The sequence below is a fragment of the Pelmatolapia mariae genome, linkage group LG17 (assembly GCF_036321145.2).
Source record: "Pelmatolapia mariae isolate MD_Pm_ZW linkage group LG17, Pm_UMD_F_2, whole genome shotgun sequence".
Lineage (NCBI taxonomy): Eukaryota > Metazoa > Chordata > Actinopteri > Cichliformes > Cichlidae > Pelmatolapia > Pelmatolapia mariae.
In genome coordinates this window covers 9,345,143-9,364,741 of record NC_086242.1, presented here as the reverse complement: position 1 = coordinate 9,364,741, position 19,599 = coordinate 9,345,143, and the positions used below count along the sequence as shown (strand labels likewise).

At 37.3% G+C, this 19,599-nt stretch overlaps 2 protein-coding genes across 5 annotated transcripts in view; both read right to left on the bottom strand.

The window, feature by feature from the left end:
• Positions 1-19,599, bottom strand: part of znf800b (zinc finger protein 800b) — a 298,466-nt gene that overhangs the window by 20,594 nt on the left and 258,273 nt on the right. The window lies entirely within an intron of this gene.
• grm8a (glutamate receptor, metabotropic 8a) overlaps positions 1-19,599 on the bottom strand; it is a 287,983-nt gene that overhangs the window by 42,192 nt on the left and 226,192 nt on the right. For all 4 annotated transcript variants that reach the window (XM_063500399.1, XM_063500400.1, XM_063500397.1 and 1 more), the window contains exon 7: positions 14,839-15,042. In XM_063500399.1, the coding sequence (XP_063356469.1) occupies positions 14,839-15,042 (204 nt within the window). The remainder of the gene's footprint in view (positions 1-14,838; positions 15,043-19,599) is intronic.

Below are 19,599 nucleotides of genomic sequence, written 5' to 3'. Positions count from 1 at the left end.
AAAAAAAACTAATTTACTGAGCCAATATTTGTGTCATCATCTGCATTCACTGCAGCCTTTGAGAAAACGGAAGAGAGAAGAGTAAGAAAAGCGATAAAAACTGAGGGAGTCGGTCATATTAAGCTGATCAAAAGAGACAAAACAGCCTGAGCCGGGGATAGAAATGCAATTTGCAGGGAATAAAAGCGGGAGAGAGGAGAAATAAACAAAACAAGAAACAAGGAGTTACATTAACAAACTTGGCAGAAGAAAGGGGAAAACAGTCAAGGAGAGAGCTCAAGTGTTACTTATAGCTACACTGGTTACAGTTTCGGTGGCATTAACCATCAGATAAAGTTAAAAAAAAAAACTCTCTGCTTGACTTTTTTACAGTCAAACAGTTTTATAATATATAAAGGTTTTTTCAGTTTAACTCTGTACACTCACTTGCATTTCAAAAGGCAAAAATCTCACAAACATACACACGTATAGTATTTGCGAAAAAAGATTTCCACCCCACTTTTTAAAAAAAATTTCTTTCCTTCCAAGGTGCCAGACTTTCTTGAATATTTTTTAATGGTCTTGAGAAGTTCTTTGTTTTTCTTAAATTTTCTGTTTCTTAAGTCACTTAGCATTGCCACATAACTTGACAACCTAGAAAAGAACACATTTTTCATTGTATCTTTAGGCATTTTGCTGCTAATAGTCTGTTGAAAAAACTGTTCCCATTTCTTTAGTTGTAACTATGAAATATATAAATGGTAACACAGTTTGAGAAGCATAGAACAGCGTTTTTCTACCAACAAGTTGCTCTCCAACCAGTTATTAGCCAAAACCCACCCATATCTCACCATGGTGCATAAAGTTATACTCTTGAGAAACATTATGGTTCACGTCTTGGCTTCAGCCAGTGGTGTTGGGGATCTTGTCAACACTGAAGCAGTCAAAATGTCTGAAGAAGCCTAGAGAGCTAACAAAGACAACTTAAAGAAAAGTTGCCTAAAAGAGTTCAGGCGGTCACAGCAAATATTGACTTTCTAGCTTGTTAGAGTTGTACAAACTCTGCTTTTGCATTATGTAGATTATTTCATGTATATTTGCACGTTTCAATAAGTTGCTGCGCGTATTCCCCATTTTCTTCAAAAAAATGAAAGGAAGGGTGGTTCGAGGCTTGCACAGTACTGTGTACTCACCAGCTATCTATGTAATTAGATATCTAATAATATTCCAACACCATCCATTCATCCATCCATCCATCCATCCATCTAAGTTCACCAATACCTGGGCTCCTCTGCCAGCTAAGAGGTCTTTATCATAATATTTAAGGACAGTTGTTTGGCCATGCCCAACCGAGGTAGCAACAGTAAAGAATTATAAGAAAATTATATATGGAGGCTAGGACAGGCCATACCACTCTCAACACTGGCACAGGAATCAGAGTCATGAGTTTTGCTAAATTAGGTTTAGACACAAACATAAATATCATAAAAATATGCCCTTTTTATGATGTAAAGCACATATTACAAAGCTACATTTGCTAGCATTTATCAGCAGACAATGTAAGTGTTCTTCTTCACATGACTGCTAGAAGTATAATCTGTGCTGCTCACCCTTTATCACTGATTGCAATGGATGATAACCAACCTACTAAGCCTTCCAAGGTAGAGGAGGGCACCCACAGGCGAAATGGGTATGGGAGTAATAAAACTGATTAGATGTGTTTGCATCGTCCTGTCCAACAGACCTGCATAATAGTAATAATAATTAACAAATTAATTAACAAAAATTATTACTCCATTATTCTTGCCTCTTATTTTTCTAAATTAAATGTATTTCCAATTGTGGTTTGTTTTTGTGCCCATGTGAGTGTATATTTGCCTCTTTGCTGCACTGATTTGGGCTCTCTGTATGATTGCTTTTATACCTACTTAGTTTCTACCTATTCTTACTCACTCCTCTTATCTAAAATTTTATTCAGCTAATGATCCTCTTTCAGAACTTAGCTCATTGCAGGAGAAAGGGGTAAGGTATAATATTGAAAACAATAGCAAGAGGATAGAAAGTGCTTTTATATACACAGCCTATAGATACACAGTAGCTGAATAAGGTCTACTTTATACGATGGCTGTTTTGCCCATTTGTCTCTCACAGTTTACACTGACATTATTCAACGGCCAACTATATACTGCATATGGCTTCACCAAACAATAAATAAGCACTGTAAGAGAGCTCTTCTACAGCAGGCAAGGTGACACCACCTGTACGATAGCTACTTCCAGCTGCTCCTTCAATCGCAAGAGGTCACCACAGTAGGTAGCTCCAGTAAAGTTGGCAGATTTTTCCATGGGATGCCCTTCCTGAAACAAATCCCAATTGGGGATAAACTAGGGAGTTTACCCTTGCTAAGGGAATGTGTAAACCATTACACTATGGAGCTACCATGACACTACCTGTAAACGCTTGGAAAATGTGCAAATAATCTTCTACTTACTACCTGCTGCTTGTGAGTGGACAGCAGGTAGTAAGTATGATATTATGTTTGGACCTGAGGAGTCTATATAGAGTGAAGCACTAAGTACATCCCATGACTCAACAGCTTTGTTGGTGCACATGATTTTCCAAATTTAGACAGAGCTACTGTAGCTGTTGAGTTCCGTTCTTTAGAGAAAAATTTTTTTAATAAGGCTATAAGTCTTCAGCTCTCAGATTTTTCATCTGTTTTGTAAAAAAATCTAAACATCTAAAGGTGGCGGTGTGTTCACAGATTACAACATTTCATAAATGATTACCTATATTACATTGTGCATAATTAATTGCATGAAGTTACATTTCTGTAGCCTTTTAACTAAAATGATCTTTAGACTCCTGCTATAAATAGTATTTACTAACCCAAGATACCAGAACAATTTAACCAGGTGCAATTCAAGAGACCTCAATGGGAATAATAGCAATAACAGTGGGTAATGCTACCTTGGCCTGACTGGGAGTATTCTTTGCCCAGTGGACGCAACCAGCCTCATACTGATCCATACTGGAACCATTGCCCAGGATGCCAGAGGATTTAGGGGTCTGGAGAATGTGGATGAAATGAAGGGTGGAGGCCTTGGTGTTCCAATTCCCAGCTGCTGAAACTGGCTTTTGGGACTTGCAAAGTCACCTCTGTGGTGAGGAAGGAGTCCCAGCTTGAGGCTGAGAGCTGTTCTAAACTCATTATGGAGGAGTTTAAGAATCTCAGGGTTTTGTTCATGGTTGAGAGGAGAATGGAATGGGGGATAGACAGATTGGTATGGTATCAGCAGTGATGTGGACACTCAACTGGTCTATTGTGGTGACCATGAAAGTGAAGCTACCAATTTACCGGTTGATCTATGTACTGTCGAAATGATTGTGATTGCAGAAAAACAAAGCAACTAGAAGCAATGTTTTTGCCACTGAGAGGATTCTGAAAGGATCAGATTGTCATTCTAGCTATAAAGACGCATCACACATCTAAGAGAAGTCTCACTTAGTGAGAAGTCTTAAAAGTTTTATCAGCGTTTTGGAGTTGGAGAGAGCTATTTGGGGTAGGAACATAGAAATATTGCAGAGATGGAGTACAAATATGTTAATATAATACATAATAAATAAATAAAAAGATTTGATTGGTTTACAGGTGACCATTTCTTAATTGTGGCAATATGATTATTAAAACCTTTCAGAGAGTATTTTTAGGCTGAAACTGTGTCTAGCCGAGCTACAAATAATGGAAGCCCTCCGGTCCACACATGCACTTTGCCAGATTCTTACATTTGAGTGACTGTTTTGACCAGGATAACTAGAGCCAAGGAAATAGGAAAATAAATCCTGTGCTAAAACCCATAATTCTGAAGAATGCTTTTCCAACATTGGCGATAGAGGGAGGACAACACAATGCTAAACTTACAACTTGGCCAACTTGACATCAATACATGTAAAAGCAAAGGGTGATAAACTTAAAAACAGTCAATAAAAATCTGAGCTTGTCAGTGGAAAAAAACAAGCACTTTAAATTTACTATGGACAGTTTCCTCCTGGGATTATATTGCAGCCGTTCACAGCTGCTGGTTATAGTGTTCTCACTCAATATTGAGTGAGAACACTATACACCAAAAGATTTTGTCTCCATTAAAAATTTAGGAATAAACAGACCTAAAAGATGGGAAAAGGGTTTAAGAATACCTGAAAAACAGCTGTTAAGGTATTAAACTGACAATAAAGAATCAACATCAGGTAGATGCGGATAAAAAGGTTGTTGTTAAATATATCACTGATTTTATGGGAATGGCCAAGATCGGGCATTACCTTTTTCTTACTATACTCCCCATCCACTTACTTGAAGTTTGAATAATAAACCAGGACAGTTCCCTATGCATCCTCCCCTTCTTATGGTTGCCCTAACCAAAGAAAATTTGGCATATTAACTATTATATGTTTAGCATGTTCCATGTTTCTCTCTCTGTGTTCTCTTGTCATTTCTAATGTCATATTCAGTTTAACTTTAAATTCATGCTTCTCTTTGTCTTTTGCAGTTTCTTTTCTATCCAAGTCTACGAGCTGAACATAAATTTGATATATCACTGTCAGCTCATCTTGAAGGTCATTTTACGCAGCCCCTAAAGTAAAAAGAAAAAAAAAAGTTTTTTGGGCATTTTTTTTTACTTTTACTATGCCTTCGATTTCCATCCATTTTTCTTCCTTGCCTCATGGATAGACTGAAGATGACTCTTATTTCGCTGTTTTCTTCTACCCAAAGCTGTTATTGACCAAGCAAAGTTCATCTTTCTTTTATCTGTCTTAACCGCCCTAAAGCACTGCCCTTTTCTCATTGTCTTTTGCTCTCTCTTTGCCTTTTCTGCTTTTCAGCAAGCTCTCCATCTTTTTTACCCCATTCATCTCTCTGATTCACTTTCTCTTCAACCTCTACTCTTGTCTGTTTTCCATATCTTCTTTCTCCTATATCCCTTCAAGGTCATATAGCCCTAATAGACTTTCTACTGGGATAAGCTCTTCTGACTCCTTTGCTCCCTCTTTCTTATTCCAAGATCATTTGCGACTGTACAAGTTCATCATGTATAGGGAAGCTACTTCTCCAGAATAATACAAGTACTCTTTCTCTCATAACAGGTGGGCTTCATCCCCCCAGCCAGTTCCTTTTGTAATATCATTAACCAAAACCTTCCCTTTTTTATCCTTCTCTCTTTCTCCTCAAGGCTGTTCAGCCAGGTATAGAGTTCTTCATATGAAAGTCAAGCCCCTCTAATTAGTGCAAGCCAGTTCAGATGTGAAAGTCCATCTTGTCTCTCTGCATGGAATATAACCACACATAGCGAAGATCACAATGAGAATTACCTTGCATGAAAAACACATCCACATATAAACTTGTGTAAAGGACAAAAATAGGCCCTTCTTTTCCCTACTAGAGGTGAGAATAATTGTAAATCTCACAGTTCAGTTCAATTTAATTCAGTTCTTGGTGTTGAGAATTAGTTTTTTATTCAAAACAATTCTTGATTTATAGGAGGAAACACTTGATTTTGGCTCTTTGTCATGCTATTGTCCTTACAAGTAACAGTTAAGCAAACTGGTTTAATGACGATCGGAAAAATTAAAGATTATCAGGAAATGTAATTTGAAAAATATTATATTGGACCGGTCTTTGACACAAAATAGATAGAATAAGACTTTTTTTTGGGGGGGGGGGGTTAATTTGTTTGGATGTCTAGTCTCGGAAAGATTGGCAACTGACTTAAATGTCTTGCACTAGCGAATAATTTCTCGCTGTAGAAAGATTGATTTCATATTATTTGGAAATGGCTTTATAACCCGTCCAAGATTGATAGGCAGGAACAATTGCTTCTTTTGTCCTTGGCATAGTGTTAACACAAAGCTGAATGCTTCAGATCAGCCACCTCCCAAAATTACACATGCTGATGATCAATTAATCAAGTGATTTGATTTGTATTGTTCTGTACTACGTTCTGTACTACATTGGCCCTTCTATGTAGGTATATACATATATATATCTATATCTATATATATATATATCTATATATCTATCTATCTATCTATCTATCTATATATATATATATATATATATATATATATATATATATATATATATATATATATATATAAACTTTATATATTATAAATAAAAATATAATATATAAAGTGCTGTCAGTGTTAATCTCGTTAAAATGACCTTAACGTCATAACCGCATTGATCTCCATCTCCATTAGCGAGTTAACGCACGGTGCTAACGCATTAACCACACTAAGACATTGACGGCATGCAGCCCCACGCGTCGGGCGATCCGCGTCATTTTAAAACGTTTTAAATTGTTAAAACGTCATTTTAACGAGATTAACGCTGACAGCACTAATATATATGTAAATATTCTTCATTCTGTCAACATGAAATTATATATTGTTATTGTAGTGTTTCATTTGTATGTATTCATTAAGTAAGAATCACAATTCTTATCCCTTTTTTTCGCCCGCCCCATATTGTTTGTGAGCCATATCCAAATTGCATTTAGCCTTAAACCACTCAGTCTGAAAGAGAGCACATATGGTCATGAAGAGAATAACATTTTCTTCTCAAATCAAATTCTGTGTTTGAACATAAAAGTGGGTGCTTTGAAATAAGTAAAGTTTCACTGAAAATCTGCCCATGAAATGTAAAATGTGAGCTGAAGGAAAGAGAAGCAATAATAACCATACTGATGGTTAAACATGGTATATTGCTCCCAGCTTAGCAAACAAACAAAGCAGTATGCTTGACACAGAGCCAGTCAGACTACATATATAATTGTGTACATGTTTCAAACTAAACCTTTGTTTATATGAAACTTAATATAATTTCCTTCCAATTTGTGGATAACAAATCCTAGGAACAAACAAAGACTTTATAAAGCCTATAGTGTCATGAGTTGATGACTTAATGGCTTTAGGGTGTACGAGTGGTAGGAGTACAGAAGAGTAACAGAGAGTCAAACAGAAAGCTGGGGGAAAAGAAAGACAAATAGAGTTGGTGAAAAGGGGACAATAACAGTGAAGCACAAACAAATGAAAGTATGCTAAAAGGGAAAGAATGAAACAGAAAAGCGAAGAAGGGACAAAAGAGAGCGTGATGGAGAAAGAAGCATTAGAAAGGACGTCATTTGAAATGCTTTTCTGGGGGAGTACTTAGAAGTAACAAAGCCAGCAGAAGTAAAAGCAAGTAAATGTATGTATATTTGTATCTGTTAATACTTAGACCTGGTCTGAGTTAACTTCTTAACATGACGTGAAACAATCAAACAAACCAAGAACACACATTTGAATGCTGAAGAGCACACTACTACATTCCTCTTCCAAGAGTTCCTTTTGTTTTCAAACTCATTTTGTTTTCCTGACATTCCTAAATTTATTTCAGTTTAATATTTTAGAAAAACCCGGTGTGCACTTTGAAGTTTCGATCAAAACTGTACAAGTTGCCTTAGTTTTCATTATGCATAAAATCTGTGATATACAGCACTGTGCAAAAGTTTTAGGCAGGTGTGTGTGTTTGTGTGTGTGTGTGTGTGTGTGTGTGTGTGTGTGTGTGTGTGTGTGTGTGTGTACCTCTGCAAACAGAGGTGTGCATTTACCTCTGTTTATCTGCATGAGTTTTTCTATGCAATGCACATATTGCAAACTAGTTGCAAATAATTTTCCGGCAAGGTCAAGCAAACACTGTTTTTATATAATATTATGTAATCAAACTCAGTAATACTTCTAAAATTACTTATAAATGTAGACCTTAAAATAATCTGCAAAGCTCTCTCAAAGAGATTAGAGAAAATAACCCCCCTCTTAATTCATCCTGACCAAACTGGTTTCATAAAAGGTAGGCACTCATCAACAAATACACGTAGATTACTAAATTTGATAGACTACTCATACAGTAAAAACATCGAAACTACAATATTTTCTTTAGATGCAGAAAAAGTGTTTGACAGAGTTAACTGGAAATTTCTATTTGCAACTTTACACAAATTTGGTTTTGGAGCCTTGTTAAAAAGGGTTCACGACAGTGCCACGTGTTTGATTTGTTACACATGCCCTTCCTGAAACAACCCCAAAGGGAACCAAGGCTCTTTCCTTTGTAAGGCAAATGTGCAAATCACTACATGAAAAATCAGTCTTGCTGTGTTAAAGTGGCTTGGAGCTACATCTGGGCAATATCATGTTAAAATTTTGGGTGTTCAGAAATCCTGATGGCATGAGAAACTGAGAAAATAAGAAAGTGGATGACTTTGACTTGTGTGGATAGTGTTATGGGCTTTTTTCTAGGTGAAAAAAGATGAGCAATAAGCATACTGCTATTTACTGTATACCTGCATCCTGAGGTGACCCCTTCTCAAAATACAAATGCAGTAACATAATTTTATTCAATTGCCACCATAAACCATACGTCATCTCAGCAAGAATGTATAAAAGAAAACATTGTGGCTTTTGTGTAATAAGTAAGTAAGTAAGTAAAGTTTATTTATTAAGCGCTTTTCATAGACAGGTAGTCACAAAGCGCTGCACACAGAAATTAAAATAAACAGTACGATAAATAGCAAAATGCACAATATACACAATATAAAGTTTAAATGTAAATTAAAAAATATAAAAATGTAAAAAAAAAAATAATAAAAAAAAAAGCATTGGTCAACAGAAAGCTTGTGATGATAGTATAAGATACTGTTTAGACTAGGCAACCATGTTTAACCGTGTATAACAAATTATTCGGTTAACATGGCACTCCAGCTGCCATAATCAATCATGTGTGAGGCAGACAGATTACATATGACAAATCACATCAGGTAGACGTGATTTGTCATATGCTATTCCAAAGGCCAAAACACGGCGAAAAAACCTTTAAATACTGTCCTATAAAACTTTGGAATGAATTACCTTTCAATATAAAAAAAAAACTTTTTAAGTTGAGATTCTTAATAGAATGAGATGTATATATGGCTGTGACTTAGGAGGTAGAGCGAGGAATCAACTAATCAGCAGGTCTGTCTTGATCTTGGTTCCCCCAGCTTGCATGTCAAAGTATAGGCAAGATACTACACGACAAGTTCACCCTGATGCATCCATTGGGTTGTGATTCTATCAGCATTAAGTTAAAAGTGCTTTGGTGTTAAACAAAAACACTTTAAGGAGTGGGTCACTGGGACTTGCAGTATGAAAGTGAACTGAGTGCTCAAATCAGTCAAAAAACACTAGGTAAGTACCAGTCCATTTACTTCTTTCATTTCCATCTCAGCTTTCATGGCTGTGTTTTTGTTTCAAGTTGATAACATAGCATATACCCATTGAAAGGTCACAAGATATTAAAGATATGAATTCAAGATATACCTGTGTAGATCCAACAGGACAAGAGTCCTCTTCATCACCTTTTTAGGTAGATTAAAGCCTAAAAAAAAGCCCATGCGACTCTGAAGTGAATGGAATCATCACCTTCATGAGTGGATGTGTACAGAACCCATGAGAACAAATGAGAAAAAGTTTGTCCTCTGGCCATTGAAAAAAAACTTGATTTTTAGTGTTAACATGGACATCTGCTGAAATTCTGTTAAGGCTGTACTCAAACTGTATGAAGAGGTTGCTAAACAGTTGGCTTTTTGCTGAAGTTGAAGTGCACTGGTTTTCTACATTGATTCTGTGGTTCTACAACAAAAGTGGTTGGTGAACAACAACCAAACTGGCTTTCAGTTGGTCAAAAAGCAGCCCATTCTCTCTCTCATTTTGTCATGTAGCTGCTCAAAAGGCAAATGGATTTGGATCCATAAGGAGCAACAAGAAAGAAAAGCCATGCTCTACCACCTTTAGCTTACTCTCCTCCATGCCCATGGTGTGCAATTAACACAGGCAAGACACACGCAGGCCTTCAGTCTTTGCCACATTTCTCCTTAAGTGTTATCAGTGTAATGGTGACCCTAACCACATTAATAATGAAACTGTTTTTAATTGGAAAACAGAAATGTACCCAGGCACACTCATAAAAATACACACACAAAAAAAAGTAGCCAGAAGAAGCTTCATTTCTTCAAGGCATCTGACCAGATGTGAACAACCCCAGCAGATCCACTTACTACAAACAACCACCCAGCAAATGAAACTCATTAGTTTTTTAAAAATCAAACTCAAGTGCTTACAATGGGAAAACAGACTGACAGAAAAAGTGACCAACTTTTTTTTTCCGGGGATGGAGGTCCATTAAACCACCACTAGCAGCCTGAACCACTGATACCAAGGATGGTATCAGTGGTTCTGATAAGCCAGGCTGGAACCCTGCTTTCATCTTGTTTACACAAAATTCTGACCCTATCATTCAAACGTCACAGCAGAAAGTCGAGACTCACCAGATCAGTCAACATTTTTCAGTCTTGATGAGCCCATGTAAAATCTGGACTCCGTTTCCTGATTTAGTTGACAAGAGCAGGACACAGTGTGGTCTTCTGTTGCTGTAGCACATCTGCTTCAAGGTTCGATGTGTTGTGTGTTCAGAGATGCTCTTCTGCATACCTTAACTGTAACTAGTGGTTATTTGAGTTATTGTTGCCTACCTATTCTCAAATACTCAGACCAACCTGGCTGGCTCCAACAACCAAGCTACATTCAAAGTCCCTTAAATCACCATTCTTCACAATTTTAATGCTATTTTTCAACTTCAGCAGGTCATCTTAACTGTGTCTACTTGCCCAAATGGATTGAGTTGCTGCCATTTGATTGGTTGCATAGATATTTGCACTAACCAGACAGTTAAACAGATGAATCGAATGATGTGGCTGGTAAGCGTGTAGGTGTTTAATTCCCATCTTCGCATAACCCAGACACTGGCAAATTGATTGATTCCACCTATTAATTTTTAAATTTTCTGTAATCATGTCATGCCTCAATTCAAGCATTCAAGTGCACTCTTTCTATATTACTCCTTCAAATTTTCTTTTTTTCTTCCTTTTCAAAATACTGGAGGGTAGACGTGTGTCTGGAGTAAATTATTAGTTATTTAAAGTCTGTTTTTAGTTTAAGTATTCCCCTATTTCATCAGTAAATTATACATTTGTGGCGTTTTCACATTTATGGATACAGCATGTGACCTTAAAAGGATAACACAGCTGTAAATTAATTACATTGTAATTTATTGTAATTGCCACTGTTACCCATAACTTTCTGTAGTGCCATCTACAAAGTGTCAGAGGCTAATGAAAGAATTTAATAGCTCTAATACAAGCTTGTATTCCCATATCATTTCAGCTCCATCTTATCTAATTTTTTTTATTCCGTCTCAATGTCTGGTCAGGATCACTTACGAGCTCATTCTGTCTAGGGCAACTTTTACTAAGCGAGAAGGATTCGGTGATTCATCTGGGGATAAAGTTTGCGACCTTGTAGTTATGGGAGGATTTCTCTACCCTCCAGGCCAACAATAACTGAGAAACTCACTTGAGCACAAATCTGCCGCTGCTGTATGAAACAGCAATCATTGCCTGCCTGTGAATTTATTTCTGACACTTTTAGCAAGGGCAGACACCGACAGAGCAGGAAGCAACAAACACTGATACATATTTTGGGCACATTCCTATACAGACATATTCAAGCAATTTTAATCGTTCCTCTAAATCAGAAAAGCATTCTTGTAAACCTCACAATGCAACCAGTCGCACTCTGCCTCTTGCTTTCACAGACATTATGTATTCCACACAATGCTGGACGAAGGAACACAGGAAATGAAAAGGCTGACAGAGAAGCAGGTACAGGCGCATCGGGGAGGGGAATGGAGATTAATAGTAGAATATTCAAATGAGGTGTCTGATGCTACTTTGAAATGAGCAAATGTGTTTTTTTTTATCCACTTAAAATTTGTCAACACTTGAGGAAGTCATGCAGAGAGAAAGAGAGAGAGGGGAAATTACTGAGCAGTACAAAGTGATACAAGGCTATTCGCAAAAAAGCAAAATGTAAAAAGATTACATGTTTTGAGAAAACACAAACTGAATCTAATGTTAGGCATGAGAGGTAATGTGACATGTTCTTTGATAAGGATCTGACAAATTAGACGTTTCGTTTAGCATTGTTAAAATATGAATTTGTTGAGTCAAGTTGGGTAAACTCCGGAAAAAAATACTGTAATGTGTCTACAATTTATTAAAAACATGATACTGTCCAAATGTTTACACAAAAGGATTAACCCACTATTCAAAACCTGATGTTGACTCGCTATAACTTATCAATAATACAATAATCTACCTTACATGGTAAAAGAATGTGGTAGATACCTGATGTAAATGATGCGTTCTATCAGAAAGTTCACAAATTTGCTGATAAACTTAGTGTTACACTGGGCTCCAGCCCTCTAGACTAAGTTAATTCTAACAATAATTTTAGGGTTACACTGGTGCCACATGTCAGAAGGGTATTCCTACAGAGTAAGCTCAGGATAGCCAGGCTTTCTTTGCATTTTCTGTCTTGACAAAACCTAAAAGTGCAGCAGAAGCTTTGCTAATTCAGGTCTCCTGCTTCAGGAAATAAGCACAAAAGTGGGCGTTTCATGCATCATTTAACTTTCTTTCTTCCACACAAAATGGGTCAAATGACCATTGCCTACTTCAATCAGAGATATTGTCAAAGGAACAGGTTATTTAAAAAAAAAACAAAAAAAACTTATATAACAAATAAAATCATGATGCAGAAATCTTCAGGTTTCAGAAGTGTTTCTTTTAACACTGAATTCATGATCATTAAAATATTATTTTATAGTGTTGGTGTCTATTCCCAACTTGACAACTGCACTGAAACATTAAACTTGATACATTTAAGCACCAAAGGTTACTTTGTGTTTTTAGGGTACCTGAGTCATTGACCCAGTGTTTTTGGTTTTATGGTTTTTTGAGTTCTTGTTTATTCATTATTGTTATTTTCTCTGTGTGACTTATTTTCCTATTTTAGTTTCTTGCGTTCTTGAGTTCATCAGTATTTCTAATTTGGGTTGTCTTGGTTACCAACTGGTCCCGTTCATGTCTTTGTCTCTTCTCTGTTTCCTCCCAGTTAAGTAAGTCTTGTCTTCATGTTTGTTTGCCCATCAGTGTCCAAGTTTAGTTGCCTGTTCTCTCAGTCATGTCTCCTCTCATCCCTTGCTCTTTTGCCCTCGCTCTCTCCTCCCTCTGTTCCCTGTATATAGTCAGTCTGCATCTCAATGTGTGTATTTCTCGTACTTCCTGTTTTACTTTGATAGTCTCCTGTCCTGTATGCATTATATTCAGTTTTGTCCCGTCTCATCTGTTAGATTATGTCCAGCTGTGCTCCCCAGGTTGCTGTTAGTTTAGTTTTCTAGTTCCTTCCAGTTTGTTTTTATTTATTTATTATTTATTTTTCATTTCATAATCCAGCAATAAAGCTGTGTTGATTGTAGTTCCACCTGCAAGTCTGCATTTTGGGTCCTAATCCATACCGCTTTACACCACATGACGGGTCTGTTCAGTTCTGACAGCCTCATGAACGAAATGTGGAAATTGTGTTAGTTTTTCACTAGATCAAAGGGAAATTAATTTGAATGATTTTATATTGTCATTAATAAACAGCCTACAACTATAACTGGTCAGTTGTCTAATCTGTGCTTGTAACATTTATAAATTTTCTGCCCCACCAGCTGAATGTATGCGTTCTTGTGAACCATTCAGTGGTTTTTGTAAGATATAAATAAATAGAAAGAATTTGTGATAGCATAGAGGTTCCAAATGATTTTAAACTGAGACCCTGAAAATAACCTGCTCCCAACCAGGTTGCGTGTTCAGCATAAGTTACCATGGTGATCCAGCAAGGCACAAAGGCAGCCCAAAGTGAGCCATCGATGTGACACTGGAAACTCTGGCTTTAAGTTCAACATACCTCACTAATCAATTAATCCCACTTCATAATACAGCCCTCAGGGCTTTAGCCTAATGTCACATTAGTATGGGCAGCTATGGATAAGCAAGCACTTGTGTGCAGCATTGCTGTAGCAAGATTTGCATGGAAGTGAGACAATACACACATGGAATGTACATAAATGCACAAGCACTTTGACCAGGAGACAGGAGTTCATGTTCCACTTTTAAACAGAACCTGTTTTTAGATTCAACTCAGAAACTCTAGAAGAAAAAGGAAGTAATAAAAGAGCTACTTTATTGATTTTACTTTGCTCAGAGATGTATTTTTTCTCTGTCCCAAATGCTTACCTATATCAAAAATAACAATGCAAATTAAAATTGTATTTATATTTATATAAATATATTTATATTTCTGAATTAATTTATATTTAATTTGAGTTCTTCACATGGCAGACAAAGGATAAGTCTTAAGATAAAAGTGAGTATCATTCATGCTTTTAAAGAGGCTGAAATGTTTGCAAGTTGGTGACCCTAGTTCATAATCTCCTATGTCTCTCTTTATATATTCTCATTTCATTGTCAATACACTCATATCTGATATTAATTTAAATGATTTATAGGATTATATATACACAACGCATGACAGCTTTAAAACAAAGGGAAGACGATAGTGTGGTGTGATTTAAATGTGTTTAAATATCTGAGGGGCACTTGTCTTATTTGTGCAATATACATATAGATATAAAAACTGCAGTAATGAGTATTACTGGGGGTTAGCACAATCTACAGCATATTGTTTGAATGGTCAGCAAGTAGTTTTTTTGGTTGGTTTTTTTTTTACTATGATAAGAATGCTTTTAAAAGCATATGTACCTGAAAAAGACTACAGTACAATCTTTGAAAAACAGCATTATATTGGATCCTATAGATTTACACCAAGTGGAAAACTTACCATTGAAGTTGACAGCGCGGATGTGGTTGAGTAGCTCTTTACCATCGATATTGTTGGCCATCCGTGGACAGAGGCCTGGGTATCCGTAGCAGAGCTCCCGGTGCATGCGGTGCAGAGCGTGGGCCATGGCATACACTGCATCCATCACAAACTGAACCTTTCCCTCTTGTTCATAACTGGAGTCACGGCCAACTTTTTCTAAACCTGAACAAGAAGAAGAAAAGATGTGCTTAAAGGGGAGAGAAGGAACATTAGAAGTAAGATAAAGCACATTAATTCCCAGGGGACTCGTTTTAGGTAACAATCAAGGTATGGAAATCCATTCATAGCAACATACATTACACCTGCGTCTACCTCTCATAACAGACCAGCGGGGAGCTATAGGGAAAAATCTGTGTGCAAGGATATAAAGTTACAGCATACAGAAGTAGATTTCTTTAGGTCATGTATCATCCATCACCCCACATGAATTGAAAAAATGAATCATATGCTTCAGGTACGAGACGCTACGGTTGTGTGGTGAATGGCATTTGATGCTTTGGGTAAATGTGAAACTTATTCATGGCCTTAAATGACTTTATGATAATCATTCTGCAGTCTCAGCCTTGAGTCTGTTCTTATAGGGAAGCCTGGCACCTGACCTGTATAGCCAGTTGGGTGCCTACTGTCGTCTTCACAGTGCCAGGCCATCACCATTTGTCACAGCTTTTGCTTCTGTTTGTGCTTTGTCTCCTGTACAGCCCATTTATGTCCTAGTATTATATTACATGTACACCATAAAAAAAAGCCAATAGTCAAGTGGTGACAGAAAAATAGATGTGTATAATACAGGTGAAACAATATCTACAATAATGGCACCAAAGCACGTAGAGGAAAGTGGGTAGCGTTTGGCTCCGGAAGGACTGAAGAAAGAGATGAAAGAAAGACAACAGGTAAGAAATAAAACGAAAAAGAGAGTTTAGATGAAGAGAAACTTTAAAGGAATGAAGAGAGACCAAATGAGAGATGAAATCTTTGTGCAAGACAGGTTGACCAGTAGACAGGCAGCGGGGCACTCAGCATGACAATGACAAATAACTCCTCTCAGTCCATTCTCGCCCTGGTAGCAAAGAAAGAACAACATGTTCCTTCTTTACATCTTCTGAACCACTGATAATGGCATTTCTGTGTATACAGGAAAGGCAAGAAAGTGTCTGGTGGGGACAAAATACACTTTATCCTCTTTCCGACTAGTCGCACAACCATGTGTTGAGCCTTGACATGTTTAATTTACTTATATGTCTCTACTTTTGGCTTCACATACAGTTATTAGTCTTCAGTGTATACTACCATTTAGGTCCGCTTTCTGAGCTTATCTTACTGCCGCAGCCTTATTAATTACTGCAGATTAATGTTTAGGTTCATAAGCTGCTGATGAATATTTGAATATTTTGAAGGCCTTTATCCTTGCATGCATGTACAAAATACATGCATGCATACAATCCCTGCCCTGACATAAATATGTGCCAATGCTCAAAAGCATGCAAATGGTCTCCCAACTGCATTTTTTTTTTTGAGCGGATTTTATGTAATGACTCATTAGCATAATGAGCTAATGAAAAAAGAAGAGAGTGAAAACCTCCTTGATGCATTAAGATGAAAATCAGTAATTGAGTGTAACATTCATTTTCTCTGTTTTCATCAAAAAGTTCAAAGAGTGGAACCACATAACATCCTACGTTCATTATCTTCCTTTCTCGCACGATATCTGACTTTATGTGATATATTCTTTGTTCTTGTTTCTCTATCCTTATCTCTCACTTCGACCACATTCTCTCATATTCTCTCTTTCTGTCCTACCCCTCCGTTTGGTTACTAAATCTACTGCATCTATCTTGGCTATGTTCACTCTTTTTTTCCTTTTCTTTTTTTCTTTAAAAGCAGCAGTCACCTTCAGGCAACACAAACCGAATCAAAACCCATCTGGGCTGAGCTGAATTAACAAGACCAGAGGCACCCAGAATCAATATGAGCATCCATAAGGAATTAATGGGGTCCCCAGAATAAAATCCAATCCACAGTTATGGAAGGCTGTAGGGTGCTTTGTATGCATGTCCTTATTCGTGTGTTTGTTGGTGCCTGTGGTGATGGGTAAGAACCCCAGCAGGAAATTAGTTAGCATTTTCTCCGGGCCACTGTGGTCCAGCAATACAACTGATCACAATGCTGGCCTAAGAGTCAAACTTTGATAGTAAACAGAGGAGCACTGTAACGTGTGCATATGTGTGGAGAGCGGAAAAAGACAGAGAACAAAGTATGCAGAAAGTACAAGTCTCTATCTGTCAACTGTGACGAATTTCAATTTTTACTGTTCTGTTTTGATCCTGCAAAGATGGCTAACATAATACGTTTTTTTTTTTCTACAGCACCCTGTTTTCTGTTACCTGTTTGGACACTCTCCCTCATGCTGAGGCAAAGTGCAGCTCATTCCAGCCTATCCAACTATTCAAACCTGTGGCTATTTATTTCATGACCTGTACACTGCTGGGTGGAGGAGGGTGCTTTCGGCAATATTGACTTTGTGTGTATATACGATGATGATCCGCCCGGCTTGAAAAAAATGCATATGCGGACAACTACCTGCCTGAGGTGTCAGACTGAAACTGGGGGTAAAAACCCACTGAGTTATTTCCTTTTAAAAAGTATGAAAAAAAAGGGAAAAAAAAAAAAACACTTGTTGCTCAGAGCTGGCAGATATGCAGTTATGTGTATTACTGCCCTTAATTTGACATTTCATTAGAAAAGCAGCTGCACAAATCACATAACCTTTATTTATCCACAAAAGCATTCACCTTTTGGCCAACAACCTGCTCAACATTCATAAATACACACATTCACAGCTCAGTAGTCACTGAAAGAGAAGAGAGCTTTTCTCATTAGCATCTCAAATTCTGGCCACAAGCCCAGTTTTTGAATCTAACAGCCAGAGCTACAGTCCTGTGCAATAGTCTTGAGTCACCCCTCATTTCTTTATATTTTGCTTCTAAAGAGTAAGACGTTCTTGTAATTTTGAAGTGAACAATGTTTCTCCAGGCTTTCTGTCTGCCTTTCAACACTTTTCTTTGGACATTGGCTGTTTGTTTAGTCCAGTCCTTGTATTTTACCATTGTTAGAGGAATATATGTTTTTGTTTCCTGAACCACTTAACAATGTTCTATGAGGACAAAAAGAATCCCAAACTTAAAAGATGAACCAGCGTTGTGTCTATACATCAGGCAATGAATGACGAACCAGTTTAAATCGTATACTTAGGCACAGCCTGTTGCAAAAAGTATCTACAGCGATCAAGAGTATCTGAAAGATCCAGCAACAATCTGGCACAGGACCTGAGAGATGCATCTGGCCCTCAGATCCATCTGCTGTTTACTGAAGCTTCATCAGGAATGGTTCCAATGGAAGGGTGGCTGTCAAGAAGCCAAATACCTAGTACCATCAGGTTTTGATCCACCATGCAATATCATCTTGATCTTAAACACACTGCCAGTCATGGACACGTACACAGAAAAACACACAATTCAACATTACCAGTCATGGATTGGCCTCCCTAGAGTCTGGACCTCAACATTATTAAAGCAATGTGGGATTATCTTGACAGAGAACGGAACAAAAAGGAGCCAACACCTGGAGAATGTCCTGAGGACTTTGAATGTCCTTCAGGAATCCTGGCGAATTATTTCTGAAGACTAAAGAAATAACAAGAAAGCTGACTTACTGAGTTCAAGCTGTGTTAACAAATAAACGTAGTCATATCAAATCTCAACTTTCAAGCTTGTTAGAATTGCATGCATGTTTGAACATGTTTCAATAAATCATTGCACCTATTTCCTATTTCCCAATTTTTTTTGCTGATTTCCCTTTCATTTTGAGAATTTTCTGTGTTATAGCTTCTTTCTATTTGCTAAAAGCATATTTACAAATCGCATTTGATTGGTGTCAGGCTAGTATGCATCAAACTATACTACTGAAACCCAAAAGTTTCTTAGAGCTTTTAAAGTCTTGTCTTGCCCTGAGGTTACTCTGGTAACAGCCTCTGTAATGTGACTGATTCTAGCAAGCTCACTTGAATCCTTATGTGTGCAGCAGGGTGAGGTACACTACATTCAACTGACTGTGATGTCTGTGAAAACAAAACCCAAAAAGAAAAGTGCAGCAGGGTGAAACAAATGTATCTGTGTGGCTAAGTGATGTGATGGGAGTCCATTTATTGTTCTTGTAACCAAATTCAAGGAAATTAGAACAGAATAGAGTGAAAATTGATTCAACATTAAATAGAAACAATGTAAGTTAAAACCCGATTGTATTTTATCCACTTCTATCCACCAGGTAAAAAGTACAAAGTATATCATTTAAATTACAGGCTGACATACAGTGTATGGACCAGCTACACACAACACCTAGAGAAGCTGCTCAGGCATGGAAGCCCATGCTATGAGAAGTGTGTGGTGCATAGTTTGTGTGCTGATGTTAATGCTGGGAGAAGTCTGGAACTCTACAGTTATTCAGTCAGCAGTTCATATAATGGAGTCCATATAGTGTAAGTAAGCACTTTGTGTGGGTCAGGTATAAAATTTTGATAATTATCAGGGCGGGGTTTTGTTGTTGTTGTTGTTTTTTGAATATTCACTCCCCATACTGCACATATTCAATTTATTAGGTTTATTTACTATTCCTAACATTTCCTCAGCCAGCAAGGAGTGCAGAAAGGTGAATATGTCCAGCCAT